Here is a 23,928-nt window from a genome sequence, read left to right on the forward strand (position 1 = left end):
GTCAGGATGTGTGTATGCGTGTGGAAGGGGTGAGTCGGCACTTGAGGAGAGAACCAAACTCAATTATACCATCCAGTGCGGACCATGTGATTTTTGCAGTCTACTTGGTATTCATAACAATGTCGAGGCAAGAAGCTACGCCTCACCTTACAGGGGTCCCTCTGTTCTTTTTCATCTTCCGTCATGCATTTCTGATGTTCAACAGTGTATCTGGGGCTCATTTTGTCTCCACATCATCTTTCCAACAGTTTACTGTTTGCGTCCACGTATCCCTATAACCCGCTCATTGTTTGTTTTGCTGTGGTGGCATGAGTTCGGTTTAATTGATATTGTTGCCAAGGCAGTTGACTGCTGTGTGGTAATGACAGACCACCACAGTATGTGTCTCAGACTGAACCAAAACATGTATTACTGCTAATATTGTAATCAGCCTAAAACCTAAAATTTCCACATCTAAAAATTTTCAAGCACTTTAAAGAGAGATCTAGTTTTGCTGTCTTGAATTGCTGGTCTCCCATTTGGAGAAATAACAGATCCGGTGTGGATGTGACTACTAGTTTTCTCTCAGACAGATCAGGACTTAAATACAGTTAACGTCAGCACTCTAACCCCTGTTTGTGACATTAAATTACATGTAACCATAGTATACATTTTACATGTTCATGGTATTGTTCTATGCTAAGAAAGATGAGTTTATCACTCTCACTATAAATATGCATTTGAAAGTTTTCTTTCTATGATAACCTCAATATTCCTTAACATAGCAGTATGGGAATTTACCAGCATCAGAGGGGTATAGAGACATAGAGAATCAGTGAGTGCAGCAGACATGTTGTTCACTGTTTAACACTTTTATCTGGTACATACATCTGATACATGGGAATGTAAGGCAGAATCAACCAATATGTTAGCTTCGATTCCCTCCTAGGCCTTTCTGTGTTGAAGGATCACTGTAGGCGCCGCGCTTATATGAGATCTAGGTCATTGGAGTTGTGTGTATGTGTGTATGTGTGTGTTCATGTAAGCATGTGTATGTGTTTGCTTGCTGTCTGCATGACATCACCTCGTCTTTAAATAGCTCTCAGTAGCTTCTGTCACTGAAGTTGTGCAGTGGGTAGATAGTGCAGGCCCTTAGGGAGAGTTTTAAGAATGCTCACACTATGGCACACGTAGCTGTGTGAGTGTGTTTGTGTGTATAGTTGGTAGCCTCCTGTAGCCTGTATGTACACAGCACAGCACATGTGCTCCTCCTGTATGTTGTGAGTGGGCTGCATGGATGTTGTGTATTGGCTTGTGTGCGCATACTTTCATACAATTTTGTGTGTGTAATGAAAATGTAGGCTGCGAGGCACACCCATGGTTAACCTCAGGGTGGGGCGTGCTGTTACTCAGGATGTCACAAACCAGCAGCATATGGCACCAGTCCCCGGCCTCTGCTTGGTTTTAAGATGCTCTGCTATGCTCTGAGCGTTGTGATGAATGGAGGTTGTCATCACATATAGCTTGGACAGTATTCTACAGTATTCACTAGCTAGCAGACTCTTATGCTAGCTGCAGCCCTCTCCCTGCAATACAGCGGTTGAGCCATGACTCTGCAGTAGAGGTGTGGGTCAGAGAGGCGGAAAGGAGAGAGGGAGGGAGGGGAAGGGCAGGGTACCTGCACTGTCAGCAACATCCTCACACTCCATCCATCTTTCTCGCGCTCTCTCTTTCATTTATCTCCTCCCCTCTTGCTCTTTTCCCCAGTGTGTGTCAGAATGCTTAGTCATTGCAGTAAATCAATAGATGATGGAGTACATTAACATAAATCTCTACCACATGTACATGTTCCAATTAAACAGCGTGATCAGCCACCACACTCACACACTTCATGAAATAAACAAATAAATAAAACCACACTATTATTATATTATTATATATTAATATTTCTGTCTCCCTGTAGCCCAAGCTGATGGCTAAGGACTTGCTGGACCTGGTGGCATCTCACTTCAACCTCAAGGAGAAGGAGTACTTTGGAATTGCATACACAGATGAGACGTAAGTCAGATTCAAATAGTAATGCAAATGAAAACCACAGTGCACAAGGTGTATCAGTAGCCCAACTTTCCATCTCTTTTTGGTTTATCATTTAAGAATGAACTCAGTTGACTTTTTTACCATTTAATGAAGAAATCTAAAACTTGTTGTAGACACAAAAGCTATTGTCAAATACTTACAGCACTATGCACAAAAGTGCCACTATGAAAACCCCAGGTGCCAGTATATTTTTAGATTTTTAAATATGGTTTCGGAAATCTTGATTTTAGCCTGTTTTCCTCCCAGTGGATTTCCACTGAGCTTTGAACAAACAGATGTTTTTATTTGCTTGTTTTGCGTAGGTTTATTCAGGTACAAGATGATTTAAAACATTTCATATTGATGATTTATGGTTGTGATTTCACACTGGAATAAAAAGATATTGTCTGTCATGTCTGCTTTCATGCTGGTTAGAATAACCTCATCATGATCATCATGAACCTGAAAGTGAACCATAAACAGATGTGTGATAAGATCCCCAGTTAGAAAGGGGTTCAATGTTATATTAAGGCCAACGATATTCTTGCTCTGGGCCAGCAAATATCACAAGTCTGTGTCTGCAAGAACACTTGCAACAAGATTCGCGCTTGAAATGCAAACATGACATTCAAATTAGTTTTATTGTGTTTGGTGACCTAGAAAGACAGAAGCACCACGGCACAGTCCAGAACTAGTCATGCAAACACAGAAATGATTTACATACAGGCAAACATTGCCAGGGCCTTTGTTTTCTCTGTTTTTTGTTTTATCTCATTCACCCACTGATGTCAAGCAAGACTGGCCTCTGCTCTATGGCATTTACATGGCTGTGACACAGACTGTAGCCAATGTCAGACCAGCATGGCAATAACAGCTTTGCAGTTTTAGTCCCCAGGGCTAATGCTATGATGTGTAGATTTGTTGGATGTGCCTGGGGAGAGCAGACGCCTCAGCTCTGACCGCTTTAGTGGTCAAAGAGGCTGTGTGGAGTGGGGTGGTGGGAGAGAGATTGAGAGACAGAGACAGAAGGAGGGAGAGTTTCAGAGAGATGTTGCTTAGTTGCTCAGGAGACCATGCAGGGTTACCAGGGTGACAAGCTGTCTCTGCAGTGTTTCTCTCTGTTGGAGAGGAAGAGAAAAAAGAAGGAAGAGAGGAGAGGAGGAGAAAGTAGAGGAAAACAGAAGGGGAGAATTGCTAACAGGAAAAGAATAGTGGGAGAAAAGGAGAAAATGTTTAGTGTCATGAGATGTAAGATAAGAGATAAGATAAGATATTCCTTTATTAGTCACATGACGGGGAAATTTACTATGTTACAGCAGACAGGAAGAGATATAAAAAAAAGTACAGTTAGACAGACAAAGTATAAAAATAGAAACAATGTGCATAGGGGGAATATAAAAAGGAAATATAGTTTTTGTTTATTCTTCTTGGTTATTCAAACATCTCTGAATAATGGCATTGATTGGTTATTTTGTTTTTTTTTCCTCCTCAGGGGCCATTTTAGTTGGCTGCAGTTGGACCGCAGGGTATTAGAACATGAGTTCCCCAAGAAGTCTGGCCCCATTGTCCTCTACTTCTGTGTCAGGTGAGTCTCTCCAGTAACTTAATCACCTCACTTACACACAGCATGGTGTCTGGTTGGAGATGGTGTTTGAATGCGTGTGGAAGAGAGACAGAAAGATGGAGAGAGTGCATCTGTATACTTGTTTGTGTATGCACATGCCTTCATGTGGTAATAGGAGCAAATTAAGAAGGTTAGTTATGATTTACCCCTTTGAAATTGCTTTGACCCAGGTGTTTAACTCCCGCCATGGGGCCTCTCAGCCAATCATGAGCCTCTTAGACCTCTTCAGTATGCATTGCATACAAATCCCATTAAATAGCTTTGCAAAGACTACAAAGCGCCATACTCCAAACAAGACATCAGAAAGCTTTCCCATAGGCAGAGAAGTCTTACCATTTCTTCTCTACCTTAGTACTACTATACCATACCATACTACTGTACTATATATTTTTATGCAGAAGCAATTTGGCAAGAATTGTTGCTGACTCGTTTTTAAAAGGTTCACTTGTCATTGTATTGTTTGAAAATATCCTGCTGAGGCAAACTGTGATGAGGCATGTGCCCTTGTGTGCTCTTTGTGCTGTTTCTGCATTGGAATAATCACCTCAGTTAAAAGCCATCTCCTCTATGACCTGTTGTGACAGGGTTATTAAATCACCCTACAGTCCCAGACTCCTCCCTCAGCCATTTGTACTGCTCATACAATGGCCCCACTCATATATAAAACACTCCTGACTCAGACTCAGGCATTGGATCATGTGTGTATGGGTGACAGAAATAAAAAGTCTGTCTGTTTGTGTGTGTGTGTCTGTTTTTTGTATGTGGGTGTTCAATATCTTAGCTTCAATAGGCTACTGAAAAAGAAAGAAAAAGGCACCTGACCCGAGAGGAAATTTTCTGATCTTTCTTTGCCACAATTGAAGACACACTGCCCTTCCAACCCACTCTCTGCCCAAACACACACACATACATGCACTTGCACTCTGTGTGAGAGCTGAAAGGGAAAGTCAAGACTTTGTTTTGGGTCCACTCATGTTCTCTGTGTCCCCAACATGTTTGCATGATGTCATACTCACCCTAGGGACTGAGCCTTGGTTAGTAACGTACATAGTAACGTGACGCACATTAACTCTGCTGAACAATGTCACTGAGTAGTCGCGTCCGGGTTGACATTTACGACACAGCCCAAGTCATGACGTAATGAGGTGACTATATAGGAAAATCATATTCTTAGCACATAGAGCTATTGTTCACCCTATTTCAAGAACAATGGGGTTCCTGTACAATGCAGCAGTGATCATGATTAATGCTGTTTTAGCCATCCCCACTTAAAGTTGGAGTTATCATCTCTATTTATCAGCTACGGAACCATATGAGACAGCTGTGTGTGTGTGTGTGTGTGTGTGTGTGTGTGTGTGTGTGTGTGTGTGTGTGTGTGTGTGTGTGTGTGTGTGTGTGTGTAGTGATGTGGTGTTCAGGGTCCCTGCGAGTGTGTATTTACATAGACTAATAGGTGTTTGAGGATGTGGTGGTGGTGCTGTGACATTGTGATCTTTGACACCATTTTGATGCTTCATCCCCCATTTTCTCCTGCAGTTCAGTCTAATCTCTAACCTCAATCTCTCCAAATGTCACACTGACTACACCCCCCTCCCACACACACACATCCCACCCTTTTTCTTAGACACACACACACACATATGCAGATTCAGGACCATAATGGAACAACTATCAGCCCAAATGTCAGACTTGAATCCATTATCAATCTGGGCATATTGTTTTCATTAGCACAATATATGTTTTTTTTTCTATGCTTTTGTTTATATTCATGCGTTGGTATGTGTATCTCTATGAAGGTGTACGTACATAATGGATTTGCATGCTTATGTGATATTTGTGTGAAGTATGTGTTCCCAATACATGCTAGGCAGATGCCCACCTCCTGCTGATTCAGTGGGTGCCTTTTTGCACGCTTGCTGCTGTGCCCGCAGTGTGTGTATGTCTCATCAACACTGTGGCTTTAATTAAATGTTCACACTGAATATTGACATGGCTCCTACCGTTCTATCTTGCAGCTCAATGGGTAACGCGATTTAAGCCCTCCAATATTGATCTTCCTACAATCCCTCTCACTCAATACCTATACACTCATAAGCACGCAAATCGACACATTCATTCACATGTGTCCACAAGAACATGTGCTTGGGTCACATTAAACACACTTGTAGGGATATATAATATACTGATGGTGTTCGATATGTTAGATTTTGATGTACCTTTCTACCAGAGAAGAGCTAACAATGAGTAGCTTCCTAGTGTACCATTGTAGCTCCCCTCTGGCTCTACATGCATTCATGAGCTAAATTTAGTCTGCATTATTATGTTAGTTCCCTCCTCACCACTCTGCCAGAAGTGGGTTACTGTGCTTCTCTCTCCAGTATGTGACTGTGTGTGTGTGTGTGTGTGAGAGAGAGAGAGTACTGTATGTGCACACTGCTGATGATGCAGAGACAGACATTGTGTGAAGTGCATCATGTGCACATTCAATCCGTATCTGTGTGTGTGTGTGTGTGTGTGTGTGTGTGTGTTCAGATAGTGGAATGTGCTCACACTCACAAACTAATAATGGATCACTGCCAGCCACCATGGTGAGAGAGAGAACTGGTTTAAGGGGAAGTGAGAGGGTGTTGGTATACAAGGTCAGCCTCTGGTATGGTGTGCCCCCCTCTGGTGTCTTTGGTCATTGCACCATTTCTGTCACGTCTGCACATGGCACTATCTTAGCATGTATGTTGAACTGGTTCCTTTTTGTTATTTGTGTGTTACTTATGCTTCTGAGGCAAATTATTAACAAACCTCACTCTTCCTTCTATGTTTTCAGGTTCTACATAGAGAGTATATCCTACCTGAAGGACAATGCCACTATTGAGCTGTTTTTCCTTAATGCCAAGTCCATCATCTACAAGGTAAACTCATTATTTCGTTGCCATAATGCTTATTCCTAATACAGCTGGCTCATGATAATAAAGACATGTATATATCCTGAAATGATTTACAGACAAGAATACTTAGTAATTTTGTATTTGAAACCAAGGTTTTCTTTGGGAATTAAAAGACTGTTGCTCGATGAAGATGGAGGTGTCCAATAAGTATTTAGCAAGTTGAAATGATGTCTCGTATAGTGTTACATGTGGTTTGAAGCATGCCACTTCATTAGCCCATGTTTGGTTCTAAATGAAGAGACCTCAATGCTCCACGCTGATTTGGTGAAGCAGAAAATGTGAACCATTTGCATCAGCTGTTACCCATCATGTTATGTGCTGCACCATTTTCAAGCAACAAGCGAATAATTTGACACATTTACTGCCATCTGTCAGTGCTTACACACATTTATTTCATCTATTTGAATGGAAATTAAAATTAGGCCATTAAGCTGGCAACCCTACGGTCATCAACTCACTATTGGCAGAGGCACCAGTGTCAAGCATTTATTTGTCTCGTCCAGAAGAGGGCGTATGTGGCCTGAAGGAAAATAATGGGGCAGAAACATCCCAGTCAAACCCCTGTAGAAAACTATGATAATGTCATAAGACCTGTTAATAGACATGTCATAAAACCAATGGTCTCTGATTCAGTCCCACCAGTAGCCCAGTTAAAATGTTCTTAAAGGAAATACCTGATCCTTATCTGCACATTTACCACAAGCCACCTTGACAAGAACATCAACCGATCATCAGTGTTAAGACCTCTAACCCTGACACCCCCACGGAGGGAGAGAGGCAAAGAGAGAGCAAGAAAAGAAATATCTCATAGTATTTTTAGATAACATGTTACACACACACAGCACATATAATATAGTAGATCAGGGTATATTTTCACCCTCTGTTGTCAGTGTTTATATGATGAGCGGGCAACATTTGCTGCTGTGCTGTGGGAACGCATACAGTAAAATAACTCTCAGTATGTGATGATTTGTAGCCACACTGGGTGGTACACGCAGGGTGGGTTTGTTCCATATAGTGTTTCATCCTGGCTGTCTGATCTTCCAACCAATTAAGAGGTGGATTGTAAAGGGAACATTCCTGGCATACTTGACCCACTACTCACTGCCCCCACTACTAACCCCTATCCTCCTCCCCCTCAATTCATACATAATATCCAAAATCTATATGTACTAAAGAACAGTAATGCAATTAAAAAACACATTTGGAAAATGTACTGAGTAATCAGTAACCAGAGTATCCATGCCTACCCTCAACCCCTAAACCGCCTCTCCCAGCCCCCGTCTCTTTGCCTCTAATCTCTGAGCTCCATCCACATGAAGAGGTCATGAAATTAGAGAAGGGAGAGAGGAAAAATAGGAGGGGGGGTGGTAGGGTGATGAAAGGAACTACCAACCCATCTTGGATAAATGGATGATGATCAGAGGCACATAAACTCTTTCTCCCAACGTCGGCACAGTGTGTGTTATTTATTTACTTGCTGCCAGTAGAAGAGGAATGTGTCAATCATGGCCCCTGTCCTTTCTTCTCTTTTCTCCTCTCCTTGCAGGAGCTTATTGAAGTGGACAGTGATGTTGTCTTCGAACTGGCTTCCTATATTCTACAAGTAAGATAAAGCGTGTGTGTGTGTGTGTGTGTGTGTGTATGTGGGTGTGGATGTCAATATCTGTTTTTCACCATTGGCACATGGGGCCAAACTCACTAGTTATTCCATGGGCCTTTGCTCTGCAATGAAACAGTTCTAAAACAGTTTGAACTTTCTTCCAAAATGTGCCCACCAGCCTTTGATCCTAACTGACAATGATTAAAGTCAAATTATCTACTGCAGTCATAATTGTGGATGATTAAACGTCCATTATCTAATTCTGTCATCAATCTGTCTGTAATCTGCAGTGACACCGAGAGGTTTAAAATCCTAAAAACCTCAACTGTCTTTGTTGGTAGCAAAATTCTTGGCTAGCAGCTAAATTCTTGGTGCAGTCAGTCACTGCTAATATTGCACAGAGCAGCAGGGAAACTCCTTTACTTCACAAATTCTCCTCAACTCCAACCCTCCCTCTCCTATCCATTTCTCAGAGAGATGCTACAAGGTCATGTTACACACTGACTGGGCTGAGTAGCTTGTGTGTGTCTATGTGTGTGTGTGTGTGTGTGTGTGTGCATGTATGTGTGTGTGTGTGTGTGTGTGTCCTCTATGCAGGTACAGATGCACAGTATTAGGTATCTGCTCTGAAGGCCTTTAGAGGTTTCAGTCCAGATGGAGGTTTAATGTTCCTATCTGATTCCAGCAGGCCTGATCGCACTTTCCCCTATGCAAACAGAGCATAAACACACATTTTATAGTCACTGCTCAGTGCTCCATATATGTAAACTGTACTTTCGCCTCTCACTACTTTCCATTTCTGTTCCACAGGAGGCTAAAGGTGATTTCACCAGGTAAGCACACTAGAAACTTTAAATGATTATATGTAATGTACATGCATCATTCATTAAATGTTGGTGTCTGAACAAAAAAAGGGAGCCCTATCACTTTCCTTTTCGACTTTTATATCACATTTTTCAGATTTCTTCCCTAGTGACAGGGGTAGTTGGGAAAAGACATGTTGATTTTGAAGGGAGAGGCACAGACAGAGGGACAATAGGGGTGATATCAGTGATCTGTCTGCTCCTCTGCTCCCCTGAGCATTGAGGTGCATCACTGAGAACTGTCTTTGTTTCTGAGCTTGATTTACATCCCTCCTTTCTTCTTTCCTGCTATCCCTGTTCCACTTTGGTTCACTCTTTTCAGCTGTGCTGCCACTCATGAGAAAAGCATGGATTACATGTGTGTGTGTGTGTGTGTGTGTGTGTGTCAACATGTGTGTGTGATGAAAGACAGAGGGTCTTCATTGTGAGTGACTTCCTTTCAACGTCAGACAGGGCTCACCACTGGGGCATGAAACATTTCCTAATTTACCACCAGAAAATCTATAAGAAATACTACTGATAGCTTCAATTCCAACAAATCAGAATAACTATCAGTGTCTAAACTCACATTAGTTAAACTCTATAGCTTTGAAGCTTTTCATGTCCATGTTTCATGTGAACTACATGCCACATGTGGCTCTTCAAATGTACATCTATGTGATGTCGGCCTAAATGTATGTCATCACTCATCCCCTCATCCCTTTGTTCTAGCATAGATAACAGACTACAGCAGCCATCACCTCTGACCTCATTTCCGCTGGTGAAAGGAGTAAATAAACACAATATCCCACAGAGGGATGGAATCTGACACACTCCGGAGACATTCCTTTCAGCCCCTTCCCCCTTTCCTTACTCCATCCTCCCACACACACATACCTCCCATCCCTAAAAGCTCTATAAACCCTGCCCTCACCTCCTCCTCTAAAAAATAACCATCATGACGACTCATGTTTACTTGTCTTAATGATAGTGGAATAGGCCTTATCTATCTTATTTACTGGTATTTTAAAAAATCTTGCAATAATGAGCGAATCTGCAGTGGAAACAAACTAAATCTCATTAAGTGACTTTTGAAGATGAACACGTACACAGGTACACGTAGACAGTGCCACGGTGGGCCTGTTGAATTTGTTCAGACTGAGCTCTTGCCTGCTCTTTCATCATGTATAACAGCAAGGTTGTACACACAACCGCAAATACCCAACAAGCAGTAACTTAGATGGATATCAACCAATGCAGACGCACAGCTGTATTCACACATCGAAGAACAGCTGGTCAGGGTGGATGGGATCTCTTCCAGGGCTTTAGCTCATAGGTTGTCGTGTTCCCAGGGCTTTCCCCAATCCTCTGGGGCCTTGAGTGGAGGCTGGAGGGAGTCTGGGGGATTAGAGTGGGGTATTAAGACCTTCTGCCACTGAAGGTCTGAAAACTGAATCTGGAGCCAAGTCTCTTTGGCTCTCTGCATAGTTCCCTGTCTCATTTGCTCTGTCTTTGTCTTTATCTGTTCTTCCTCCATCCCTGTTTTTACCTCTTTATATCTTTCTTTATTTTTCTATCAGGATTGTGTCTGTGTCTCCGTCCCTCTTTTGTGTCCTGTCAGTGTCTCTGCAGCTGTTCTGAGACAGACAGCGTCCTTTCTCTGAGATAGAGCACTTTTAGGCCATCAGCATTCATTCCTCTCTCTTGACTAAACATAGTTCCGTTCCCACCATTTTTTTCAGAGTTCACATTTCATTTCTGAGACAGCTCTGGGAAATATTCAGTTTTGCTTCATCTCGTTGAGCTAAATATTTGAAGCGCTCCTTTTTCTACTATTCACTGGTATCTCCTGGATAGTTTTTGAATGAAACTGTCAGGTCTACAGCAGATGCTGATTGTTCTTGCAGAAGTAGTGTTAACCATGTCGTGTGGTTTCTCTCTCCCAGTAATGATGCAACCAGGTCTGACCTGAAAAAGCTGCCTGCTCTGCCCACCCAGGCCCTAAAGGAGCACCCATCTCTGGCCTACTGGTGAGTCATTTATCCAAAAAACCACTGCCGCATTAGACAAGCTCTCCTCCTCCTTTTCCCTCCTTAATGATTTTCCTCTTCTCTTGTACTTGCCTACAGTGAAGACCGGGTCATAGAGCACTACAAGAAGCTCAATGGGCAGTCCAGAGGGCAAGCTATTGTAAAGTAAGACTGTGTTTGTGTGTATGTGTCTCTGGTTATCTTTGTCCACTGTATGGAAGGCAGTGTTCTCTGTAACCCTTACATGTCTGTCTTTCTGCTCCTCACAGTTATATGAGCATTGTAGAGTCTCTGCCCACATATGGAGTACATTACTATGCTGTAAAGGTACAGTTTTACTACTCTGCGTTTTTCCTTTTTTTTGCACATACACACCCATGCGCCACACACATTTTTGTTCACTCTGGACCTGCTAGCAGGCAGCTTGGGATTTTGGAGATACGATGGAGCTTAGAGCTATTTGTGCTGTCTCCATCCCTCTTTTTCTCTCTCGCTCTGTCAATCCCACACACATGCACAACCTTTCCTGAGACAATTTTTGTTGTGTGTTTTAGGACAAGCAGGGGATCCCATGGTGGTTGGGCCTGAGCTATAAAGGCATCTTTCAGTACGACCATCAGGACAAAGTCAAACCCAGGAAGGTGAGATGATGTTTTTTCTCTGATCTCTCTGCACCACAAAATAAACTGTCCTCTGCATAGCCTTCAGCCCTTTTACCAGTGAGCTTTAAAACATTCATTGATTTCATTTCAAACAAAAGACACGATTTGTCACAGCATCGTTCTGCTTCTGTGTAAAATGTATGACCTCAACTTTCTTTCTTTCACCTATTTTTTTTTCTTAAGATGTGTGGGTAGATAATATAAATGATGTGTTACTTTAGAGGGAAATGGCTTTGTTCTATCTCTCTGAGCTTGTTTTCATGGTCACCACTGTCCATTTTTCCATTCAGTGAGTCAGGATATTGTGTTTGGGAAGAACACTAACAATTCTGTACAAATACTACTGTCTGGAGACATTCAGTCTTGGAATGTTTTGTATCCTGTCCTGCTTTTATTGCTGCCTGTCTACGAACAACGTCCTCCTCCCAGTCAGTGCAGTGGGTCGTCTGTGAAAACCTCACCTCTGACCCCCGGTCGTGTTTAGGGCCTTGATCTCTGGCATCCAGCCTCGTCTCATAGGGTGTTAATGGGGTTATCAGCATCCCTGCATACTGGCCGACCACCAAGACCACTCTCACACATGGACTTTGGTACTCTTTTGCTCATAAACACCACACACACACACACACACACACACACTAATGACTGCACGCTACACACAGGAATTGGACTGAACTCTGAACTCACCATCCTGATGAAAACTTCCTGTCTGCTGCAGCCTTCCTGTTTGCCACTAACACTGTGCTGTGTGTGTGCGCGTGTGTGCGTGTGTGTGTGTGTGTGTGTGTGTGTGTGTATGTGAGCTCAATTCCTGCCTCATTCCCAAGTTTTTCAAATGTTGTGGCTGTTTAGGTGTAAATGTAGTAGTCCACCTGCAGTGTAATCCACTTTATCACACATCACACTCACAGACACACAAATGCAGGGAAACCTGTAAAAAATTTGCTTTTTGCCACACAATGTATATTCATGTTGGTTGACAAAGTGAGAGTTAGCTGGCGGGTTGTAGCTTTCTGTGAGTTAAATGCTACAAGAAAGAAGACAGAGAGAGTATTTTAGAGAGAAATGGGGAGAAGAAAGAGTTAATGGCATTCCAACACTAGAGACTTATCAAGCATTCAGCTGCCATAGCAACAGTCAGAGTGAGTCATTGGTCCGTTAAGCTTCAGTACTGACCCCCTCACTTTGTTCCCCTCTTTCCCTCTTTCTCTCTCTGTCTTCTCACACACACACACACACACACACACACACACACACACTTTTTGAAGCGGAGAAAGAGTAAGACTGGGCCTCCTCACCGCACAAGTGTGATTGTAGTCTGAGGAGCTTGACCCAAAAGAGATTTGTGGACTGCATGTCTTGTTAATGCAACATCACAAGACTAACTAAATCCCAGTGAACATAGTAAGGCTTTTTCACTAATAAGGCAGACAAAAAGGGTGCGGGGTCCCCCCTCCCAAAGCTGTTCAGTGGAAGAGACACTCATAGAGGTCACTAGGAGCTTTCTGTGTGTTATGGAAGTGATGAGAGTCATCGCTATCTCAACAAACCAGAGGAAGAGGACTTGATTAGTCAATCCAGACAGCCGGCCCAGTACCAGTAACCACTGACTCAGAGTGTAATCACTAGATTGTCACTGCTCACGTTTTCAACACTGTGACTCAGTGAGGTGGAGGTGGAGCACTAATTATGAGACATTTTAGGCCCAATTACCGTCTTTTGTCACAGTAAAAATAGTTTATGTTCTCAACAGGAACCTTTTTTATTCATTAATAAGCAACTAAGTGACTTGTGTGTGTGTGTGTGTACTGGAGGCAGTTGTGTTTGATTAGTTAGTCTTTTTACGAGGGGAGATCCTGTTGATTCTAAATGCAGACCATCTACCGCACCCTCCACGTTTATTGGGGGATGTTAAAATAGTTTTCCCCCTCTGCTGACCGCAGGTCACATGCAGGCTCACATACAGTACCCACAGACAAGGGTTTACTACTGAACCACACACTGTACTAAGGCCTCTTTCGTGTGTTCTGACTCATATAAGCAGAGATTATAGGGTATATGTGTTGACTGACTACCTTACCAACTGATTTAAAACTAACACGGAAAGGCTTCTGTCAACACTATGAAGAAGCCGGAAGAATGGTTGTGGTTTAAATTAATGTCATCACACATGCATTGCACTGCATATTGATAAGTCTTCCTGCAGCGCAGAGCACTCACCCTCTGACTTAAGTCAGCTTCAGTCTGCGTTTCGTTTAGAACAATTAGGCACATACAGCCTGTTCTGATTAGTTTTTTCCAAAAATGTCATCCTTCCAAAACACCACAACCAAAACACAAACAACAGGAAGTGCCCCCAGAGTGTATCTGCATCTCCATGACAACTGGTGGATATAGTATTGCACACCAGCGCCCCACCCATGGATAAAACAATAGTCTTCGAGAGCCTCGGGTCCAGTTCAAGAAAAGAATAATATCTGGCCTCACTACAGTTATACTGGCTTGTGCTATTTAAACTCTCTATTCTTCCTGTAATCTCCAGGGAGTCCACTACACTGAAGAAAGGCCTTTACACTCTATCAGATATGACCTTTTCATTTGTAATGGATGTGTGCTCGGGTGCACAGACATTATTATCAGACAGACGTGGGTCTGTGCACATGAGCACCCAGTTGTTTATGAATAATGACCAGTCACTTCCTCTGCTTGTGTGTGTTTGTGCCATTGTGTGCAAGTGTTTTGCTTTCAAAAGGAAAAGGATTTATAGCATATGCACGCATACATGCACCACCCTCGCCGTAAGAACAGAGGCACCCGCTAGCCAAGTTCCTAAAAAAGAATCTGTCAGCATGTTTTCATCAGATATTCACGCTGTTCACAGTCTGCCGTAAAGACTACAAATGTTTCATTAATACAATGGGCTTATATAACTGGAGCACAGAATCGCAACAAAAATGTCTAATTTTAAACTTTTGTCAGAGAACATGTGACTGCTGTTTAAATACTCCAGATATATTTGAACACCACTTGCTCACTTGCACTTGTGCCACTTATCCTGCAACATCAAAGAGTACTTCTAAAATTGCAGCAGCTCTCTCCTACTGATGGTGAGAACAGCTTTAGTGGTCTCGTGCCTGAACACAGTTACAAACACCTATCTTATCTCCACAGCTCTGACCCATATGTAACCAACACACACACACACTTGCACAGTCACTCACTCACTATCTACCCTGCCCGTACAGCCAACAGTTTTGATAAGGCCCCCGATTTTCTTTCGTCATGCTCATGTGCGTGTGCACACACACACACACACACACACACACACACACACACACACACACACACACACACACACACACACACACACACACACACAGAGTACATAAATACATACATTAGGCTATGTTTACATACTTTTTTCATAATGTTACTCCCCCTCATCCTAAACCTCCCCCCAATCCTCAGTCCATTGTTTTCCCAGGCTGTTTGAATTCCTGGGCTGTGACCTGTTCCTCTAAGCTCCCTTTCTCCTCTTTTCCTCCCTTATCCTGTCATAGCTGGGTCTTCTACTTGTTTCTTTTCTTCTGTCTTGCAGCTTACTTTTAGTTTGTCAGTGTGCATCAGAGGTTTGTCTGTGTGTGTGTGTGAGTGTGTTTGCATGCCTGCTCCAGCTGATAGATGCAGACCCACTTGTGTTCTGAAATAGCCCATACTCTACTCTTTCCCTAACAAGAAACAGACTGAAATTGTGTGAACGTGTGTGTGTGTGTGTGTGTGTGTGTGTGTGTGTGTGTGTGTGTGTGTGTGTGTGTGTGTGTGTGTGTGTGTGTGCGCGCACAGAGGTCTGACTAAACAAAGCAAGGGCACTTCAATTGCAGGGGCCACAGAAAGTCTCATTCCCCCCTCATCACTCCTCCCCTGACCTCTCGTTACACACACACACATGCACACATACTCGCCCACATACACTCATACACACCTCCCGACCACAGAGCCCAGAGCAGGAAGCACAGTCCCTGAGGGAGAGAGGAGGGGTCAGGAGGAGGGGAGGCATAAACGCCCCCTCCCTCCTCAACCCTCCCAGCAAAGCTGCAGGAGAGGAGGAAACTTAACTTTACACACTTTCTCCTCACATACACGCACACATGCCTACAGATGGTGAACACCCACCAACTCGTACCGTTCTGTTCCCATGCATCTGGGAGGATTTAAGATACACACATGCCGTGGAATACGTCTTGGGGGAAACTTTCTCGCCCAGCTGGCTTTGGCTCCATTTGAAGAGGAGCTGATGGTTCATAAACGGGACGGAAAAGAGAAAAAAAAAGGCAAGCAGAGGAAAGAAAGCCTCCTCCCTCTCACACTGTCTTTGTCGAGAGTGAGGTCATCCAGCGAAAGGATCCACTGTGGACAAGACCGCCTGGTCTGGACCTGATCAGAGAGCTCCAGACCAGGTTCTCTTCTCTCCCTCCACCTCCTTCTCTTTTCCTAACTCCTCCTCTCCGTCAGCTTCTACATTTTTTTCCACCTCTTCCTCCTTATGCATTGCATTTTCTCTCAAAACAAATTGAAACACAAAGAGAAGAGATCTGGCTGAAGGCTGTGTGGATTTAATGTGAAGCATGTTTTTGTGTGAGCAGCCCTGAAGAGTGTGTGTTTCTCCTCAACCTCAGGTGTTCCAATGGCGTCAGCTGGAGAACCTGTACTTCAGAGAGAAGAAGTTTTCAGTGGAAGTTCATGACCCCAGGAGGTAAATTTATATCACAAATCTAAGCTGATGTCAACCTCCTACAGTGCTTTTGTTGAAACAGTTGGATTATGTATTGAGTATGAGTATTATGAGTATTGAATTGCATGATAGACTCAGCTTGGATGATAATTGTCTCGCACCAGTTCTTTTTTAGTGATTGAACATTATGGCAATTGAATTTTCTCAAGCAAATTTTTCCCTTAGTTATGGACACCTTCCAGGAACTTTTACTGTAAATTACTACCGTGCCATATGTGTATGTGGTAAGATTCAAACTCCATACAGTGCAGTGCAGAAAAGGAGAGATCGGAATCTAATTCGGTAATGGTTGCAGCATTTGTCTTGGCAATAGAGCGAGATATTGGGGATGTCCCGGCGGAGCCTGACACAGATTGATAGGCTGATTATTAACACACTTGTGCAGCCACAAGCATGCACAAACACATGTGCTCTTTCACACACACTCACACACACATACACAGGGTAAACCCTTGATAGTTGACCACAGAAGGATAGATGGCTGGGCGATAGCTGTTTTGTGGAGGAAGTGACCTCTCTTGTGTTTATTTAACATGGCCATATATGTGGAGTGTTATTCTACAGACAGAGGGAGGGAGGGAATGGGAGAAAAAGAGACAGCCAGGGTGAAACAGAGAGCAGTGGTGTTTTCTTTAAAGGAAGCTGTCATTAGGGTGAGCTGGTCTGTTGCCCAGCTACAAATGTGTGTTTAAATAAGGATGAGTAAACAATGGGCAACAACGTGTGTGGCTTCGCAAAAAATGTCTCAATCGGGTTTGCTCTCTTAAGCCTCCAATATTTCTCTCCCTACTAAGAGCAGCAGTAGTAATTGGATTAGTCATGGTAGTGGTGCAGTGGAGTGTTTTCATAGTGTAAATGTATAGCCATCATTTGTATTCAGTGTATATAAGGAGGCCTTGTGTCCGCTCCTACTGTAGGGCGTCGGTGACAAGAAGGACGTTTGGTCACAGTGGCATCGCTGTGCATACGTGGTACGCCTGTCCTGCCCTCATCAAGTCCATCTGGGCCATGGCCATCAGCCAACACCAGTTCTACCTGGACCGCAAGCAGAGCAAGGTCAGTCAGGCCCCCCCAGATACACACTCACACCACAGACCCTAGACATCATTAGAAATGTACAAGACATACAGCAAAATCAGCAAGCATGGTCAGTAAGTGTGTTGCACTTAAACTGCTTAATGATATGCTGTAACAAACCCTCTCTATTCTTGTCTGTCCAGTCTAAAATCCATGCAGCGCGGAGTTTGAGTGAAATCGCCATAGATCTTACGGAAACAGGAACTCTGAAGACCTCCAAACTGGCCAACATGGGCAGCAAGGGCAAAATTATAAGCGGCAGCAGTGGCAGTCTGCTCTCCTCAGGTCAGTGCATGGTCAGTGTGTGCGAGTGTTTGAGGGAGAAGGAGACTATGCAGGGGAGAGACTCTGACGAACAGGCAGAGCGAAAGATATGATATGTGTTGTATATTTGTCTTTGCGTTTGCAAGTGTGGTGGTGAGGGGGAGTCTCGTTGACGACTGGAGAGACAGAAACAGCTGTTTCTGGGAAGAGGTCTCTGTGCTGAATGTTCTCACACACTGTATACTGTACTGTACAGACACCCCACCCAGTGTCTTTATGTATGGAACACCACCCCCACCCTCCATGTCACACAGCCTCATCCTCCAGAGGGCTTTGCCCCCTCTAAATTTAGTGAGTTAGGGAATCAAAAGGGCAGCAGGTCAGTGTACAACTTTGCTATGGCCTTTAAAACAATGCTTATCTGTGCCAAACAAGTAATGAGCATGACAGGAAGATTTGTACATTAACTAAATTTAGAGTAGAGAGGCAAATGCCCTTTGAAACTCAGTCATGTAAAAAGTGTGTCGCTAGTGAGAGCATTAATTAGGCTGAACAGAAATACTAGTACTGTAACCTGGTTTGCTACTGCTGCATACTATTCACATAAAATGACCTGCATTAGACCAAACCAGCGTCATTTTGTCTTTACATGGCTGTTTGTAGCACACCCTACTGAATCAATGAGAAGAACATTATGTGCTTTCAGTACATAATCCTGATCAGATCTGATACATGTACCCCCCCCTCCCCCTGCTCCCTAATACCCTCCCTTTATCTCTTCAGACATCCATTCCTAGTCTCCTAATTTTATCCCGTTTCTTCCCTCTTTGTTCCTCCCTCGTTCCACCCTATATCATGCAGAGTGTCTGTCTTATCTCTCTGTTTCTTGACACTTGTTTCATTGGTCTTGTGTCAGTGTGTGGATTTCATGATCCACTGCTGACTGCAGGCCATCTCTGATGAGCAACATGAACATGTCACAGGAGCTGTGCCGTCACACCCATGCACCCCCCCCTCTCACAGCTAACAAGTCTAAGGCTGTAGCCAGCCAAAGAAAATATTGGTCATCTGAAATTCCACCTTCTCTCAGTCAGTTGGTTGTTTGGAGGAGTGACAACAGTAAGAGGAAAACGTATGTGTGGTGACTGCTCAGTGTTCTTATTGCGCTCCGATATCACTCCCTCTATCCAGTGCCAGTCTTCCACTCGTAGTGGATTAAAGTATCACGTAATATATACACCAAAAGGATTAAGAAGGATTTCCTTCCCTTAATTGTAACACCAGTAAATGTCCAACCAATGAGAATTTGATCGGATAAGAGCATGTCGAATAGCCAAATCTAGATGATTGATCAGTTTGAAATCCTATGTGGCTGCAAATGAGGCTCCAGAGAAATATGGCTGTTGAATATCACTCAGTGTATTTTAGCTGTAAAAACAGTATGGTAATTGCAATGGTTTGTATATCTGCTAAACAATTTAACTTAAATGTAGCATATCTTGCAACAATAGAGAGCCATTTAATGTTTCCTACTGTCACATCTGTGTGAGCAGTGGATTTGTATTGTTGACGTGTTTGACCACACAATGAGCCACATAAGGTCACTTAGAGAGAATGTGTGTGGTGGGAGTGTCTGTGTTGTTTTCAACAAGTCATGTAGCAACAAAGGACTGGCACCATCTCAGAGTCTTGGAGATTTTGCGTCACAGAATTTGTCCCAAGCTGTCCCTTCTGTAAAACGCTCACACAAACACACCGCTATTCCTTATCAAAACGTTCCATTCACTTCCTTGTAAACATCCTACGCGGCTAGCAGGTGCATGTACAATTTCTACCTCCTCTCTTCCTTCAGAAGAAGTCTCCATAACTCCAAACACATACATGCACTGACTCCTGCCCTCGTGTCATGTGTTGTCTGTACCATGCAGGCTCTCAGGAATCGGACAGCTCCCAGACAGCTAAAAAGGACATGCTGGCAGCACTGAGAGCCAGGCAGGAAGCTCTCGAGGAAACACTAAGACAGAGATTAGAGGAACTCAAGAGCATCTGCATCAGAGAAGCGGTATGTGACAACAGACAAATAGGCAAATAGTTTGAAAACCAGAATGCTTTTTAGCTCTTTGTTTCTAACTTGATTTATTCCTTTTCGTCTTTTGTAGGAACTGACAGGAAAGCTTCCCAAGGAATATCCTCTGGATCCGGGAGAAGAGCCGCCCACAGTGAGACGGAAGATTGGTACCGCCTTCAAACTGGATGAGCAGAAAATTCTTCCTAAGGGAGAGGTGAAGCTTAAACTCCATGTTCTCTGTTCTCCTCAGTGCCATCTTATCACATTCTCCAGTCTCCCCTCTTGCTACTCAGGCCAAAAAAGGGGGTCATCTCGTAGTTTCAGTGTTTGAAATACTACAAGTACCTGTGCCAGGCACCATGCTGTAGCACGTAGTTGGAATACATCAAATGGAGTGATGAATAGTTAATGTTTATCTCCTTTTAACCCATCTGTAATGTTGATAATCTATTTATGAAAGGAGTATGGCCATTATATATCAACACTGGTGTTTAAAAGTTCTTCAAGTAATACCAAATACTTGACATTGACATAATGGTGGGGATGATAATTGACATCATGATACATATACTGATCCCTAATCATTTGGAAAGTAAAGAAATCAGAGAACATCGAAAAGCCACATTCTGAGACGTTTTGGACCTTGTAAAAGAAGTTGCACTGCATCTTTGCCTTGCCGTCTCTTTGTGCCACGGGTAGATTTTCCAGAGCAGCAGAACTTCTAAAAATAGTCTGGCAGCATTCTCGCCACAGGAAGTGGTGATAGTAGGATTGTATGCACGCCTGTATGTACGCAGGCATGTGTGTGTGTGTGTGTGTGTGTGTGTGTGTGTGTGTGTGTGTGTGTGTGGTTGTGTGTCGCTGAGGTTGTATGCTTTGAAAAGAATCCAGGGACACAATATCACAGAACTGCCTTGCAAGCAGAAAGATGTTGCTTAATTTACACTGTACACCTTGAGCTCTCACACACACAGGAACAGTGTGGCAGTAGTGTGAAGGGATTGTCAGAGAGAGGGATTCCTCAGAACTGAGGTAGTCCAGAAAGATGTTGACCCAAGTGAATAATACATAATCGCTCTGTCTCTCTGGACGCAAGTGAAATTTTGTGTGTTCTCACATTTATGAGTACACATTACGTACAAGCTGTACTCCATGTGTGTCACATGATTGCAAGACTTCATTTCCTTGTCTATAATGAGTTTCCACTGTATCATATTACTTTATTCAGCAGTATACTACACCATATATTTTAGAGTGTATGTATATATGTATATATTGTAGTATGTAAATACACATTTAGCAGTGCATTAAACATGTATGCAATGTACACAATGTATTTGCAGTATGACCGTATGTTTTACTTGGTTCACCCAACAGTCTCTGCTGAACTAATCTCAGGAGGAGTGTAGAGGAGGAGAGGATGGATTGATGGAGAGGTGTTATTACTGGGGGACAGAGTTTCTCAATAGAGATTATCCGGTGGTGAGAAAATGCAGGACTGCAGCACAGATAAATGATTTCCGCAGTGTGTTTTGTCTGGCAAGGCTTTGTGTGTGTGCCTAACCAAATACGTTGCATGGGAGAGTTACGGACAGAATACGTGTCTGCAAACTAAGCCTTGTTGTTTTTGGACTGTGCGTAGATTTCTGTTGCTAAAGCTGTGAGCGAATCCAACATCTCTGTGCTTGTGTTACTCAGAGTTTGCACTCATGTTTGTGTTTGTGTGCTTATCCCAGGAAGAGGAACTGGAGCGTTTGGAGCGCGAGTTTGCCATTCAGTCCCAGATTACAGAGGCAGCCAGGCGCCTCGCCAGCGATCCTCACGTGAACAGTAAGAAGCTGAAGAAACAGAGGAAGACTTCTTATCTGAACGCACTGAAGAAGCTTCAGGAAATTGAGAATTCTATCAATGAGTACCGGGTCCGCTCTGGCAAGAAGCCTACGCAGAGGGCATCGCTTATCATAGAGGGTACCAGTATACTCTTCTTCACTGCAGGGAAATCATATTGTTTTCATAACTCTTTCCTTCTAGTAGCTGTATCTGCCACAATACGTAGCAGTATTCTTTGCAAATACTGATAAGAGCGGTAATCGAAGTCCGCACATTGGAAAGTGAAACCAACAAGTTCCAGCACTGTTGGTTTTTTGATACATAAAAGATTTGTAAACATTAAGCTTTTAAGCTTTTAGATTTTGTGACTCCACAATCTCTGATATATAGTTTTTTTTCTCTGTCCTATAGAGGCTAATATTGGTTCTGAAGACAGTTCACTGTCTGACGCACTGGTCTTGGATGATGGTGAGTCTCAATCCTTAACATTTCTCCTCAAAATTGTAGCAATAACTCACTGAAATGCTTTTGTTTTTTAAGAGTTATGCCATTTGAATTGCTCTGACTTTATCCAATGCTTACTCTATTTCAGATGATCCTCAAGTCACAGGTACCCCCACCTTCTCTCCAGTAGCATCGCCTCACAAGGGCCTCCCTCCTCGACCGCCATCTCACAGTCGGCCCCCTCCACCGCAGTCCCTGGATGGACTGCGACACCTGCACTACACACGCTCTGACTATGATAAATCGCCCATCAAACCCAAGATGTGGAGTGAATCGTCACTGGATGAGCCCTATGAAAAAGTCAAGAAACGGTCTTCTCACTCAAGGTATGAGGGAGTTTAGCTTAACTGGCCCTTCAGAATAGAGCTGCTGAATATTAACATACATATGTGAGGCTGCCTATATATAGCCATTTTTTCATATGAACTCTGCATTTTCAGATACTGGAAATACAACAGTTTATTCAGGCAGGGGGTCAAGTCTGCAGGAGGCATGACACCACGCAAAAAGTACACTGTAAAAAATGCAGTGTTTTGTTCACAGCGTGTCCAAGATAGCAGACAAAGCTAAGGGCTCATCTGTAATAATGACAGTATGTGCACTGATGTGTGTACCACATGTATTTGGACGTATCCACAGTATTAATCAAAGAGTGACAAGAACAAAAGACTACAAAGCCTTGGATGTTTGTATTCTCCCAGTGTCGTCTCCCAGCCACATGATAGAACTTCCGGACAGTGACCTGCTCTATTCACACATGGGCTCAATCGAACATTACACAGACTCTGTAGCAGGGAGCTGGCATTGTAAAGTCTGTTTAACGTCCTGTCCGACAGATTCAGACATTTGCGTTCTCTCACACACCTCCAGTGTAATGTAATGTCTAGATAAGGCCAGGGTTGCAGTGCATTCGTGAAAGAGGTTTATGTAATAAAAATTAAAAATTATGCTTATTTTTCTTGCCCTCTTTGTCAAGTCACAGGCGTTTCCCAAGCTCTGGCAGTGCGGAAGCAGGGGGAAGTAACTCTCTGCAGAGCAGCCCCATCAGGAGCCTCCCTCACTGGAATTCTCAGTCCAGCATGCCGTCGACCCCAGACCTGAGGACCAGGACCCCACACTACGTACATTCCACTAGGTCAGTCTTTATTCCTTCGATTGTTTAATTGTTATTCAAGACGTACATCTGGCATATGGCAGAACAGATTGTGTGTAACTACACAAATGCTTAGTAATGACAAGTCTTGTGTTCCAGCTCTCCCCTAATATTCAGCCTTATTTTGTGATTCTGCTTCTTACAGGTCAGTGGATATCAGTCCCACACGTCTGCACAGTCTCGCTCAGCACTTTAGGAACCGCAGCTCAAGCCTTGAATCCCAGGGCAAACTGTTGGCATCCGACCCCGACGCACACCCGCACACCTTGGGCACACTGGGCAGCCCTGACTTCTTCCTGGGCCCAGGACGCAGCTCCAATGGCTCTGACCCACTGGATGACTGTTCATCCTGCACCAGCCAAAGCAGCTCAGAGCATTACTACCCCTCTGGTGGACCGCCCGGCAGCAACCCCAACTACTCTACTCTGGGAGAGGACTCGCCCTCCAAAGCCAGGCAGAGGCAGAGACAAAGGCACAGGTGA

General features: G+C 43.5%; 1 protein-coding gene across 3 annotated transcripts in view; it reads left to right on the forward strand.

Annotated features, from left to right (window-relative positions):
• frmd4a (FERM domain containing 4A) overlaps window positions 1–23,928 on the forward strand; it is a 64,527-nt gene that overhangs the window by 34,658 nt on the left and 5,941 nt on the right. The window contains exons 3-21 of one of the 3 annotated variants that reach the window (XM_070830513.1): window positions 1,943–2,037; window positions 3,548–3,640; window positions 6,501–6,585; window positions 8,171–8,227; window positions 9,035–9,057; window positions 11,013–11,096; window positions 11,196–11,261; window positions 11,366–11,423; window positions 11,651–11,737; window positions 16,435–16,511; window positions 17,468–17,606; window positions 17,771–17,912; window positions 19,820–19,953; window positions 20,051–20,173; window positions 21,696–21,927; window positions 22,201–22,257; window positions 22,382–22,619; window positions 23,270–23,428; window positions 23,592–23,924. In XM_070830513.1, the coding sequence (XP_070686614.1) occupies window positions 1,943–2,037; window positions 3,548–3,640; window positions 6,501–6,585; window positions 8,171–8,227; window positions 9,035–9,057; window positions 11,013–11,096; window positions 11,196–11,261; window positions 11,366–11,423; window positions 11,651–11,737; window positions 16,435–16,511; window positions 17,468–17,606; window positions 17,771–17,912; window positions 19,820–19,953; window positions 20,051–20,173; window positions 21,696–21,927; window positions 22,201–22,257; window positions 22,382–22,619; window positions 23,270–23,428; window positions 23,592–23,924 (2,282 nt within the window). Of the gene's footprint in view, window positions 1–1,942; window positions 2,038–3,547; window positions 3,641–6,500; window positions 6,586–8,170; window positions 8,228–9,034; window positions 9,058–11,012; window positions 11,097–11,195; window positions 11,262–11,365; window positions 11,424–11,650; window positions 11,738–16,434; window positions 16,512–17,463; window positions 17,607–17,770; window positions 17,913–19,819; window positions 19,954–20,050; window positions 20,174–21,695; window positions 21,928–22,200; window positions 22,258–22,381; window positions 22,620–23,269; window positions 23,429–23,591; window positions 23,925–23,928 lie in introns of all 3 variants that reach the window. The other 2 variants (XM_070830515.1, XM_070830514.1) reach the window with 2 other exon arrangements.

The sequence above is a fragment of the Pempheris klunzingeri genome, chromosome 5 (assembly GCF_042242105.1).
Source record: "Pempheris klunzingeri isolate RE-2024b chromosome 5, fPemKlu1.hap1, whole genome shotgun sequence".
In the NCBI taxonomy this organism is placed as follows: Eukaryota; Metazoa; Chordata; class Actinopteri; order Acropomatiformes; family Pempheridae; genus Pempheris; species Pempheris klunzingeri.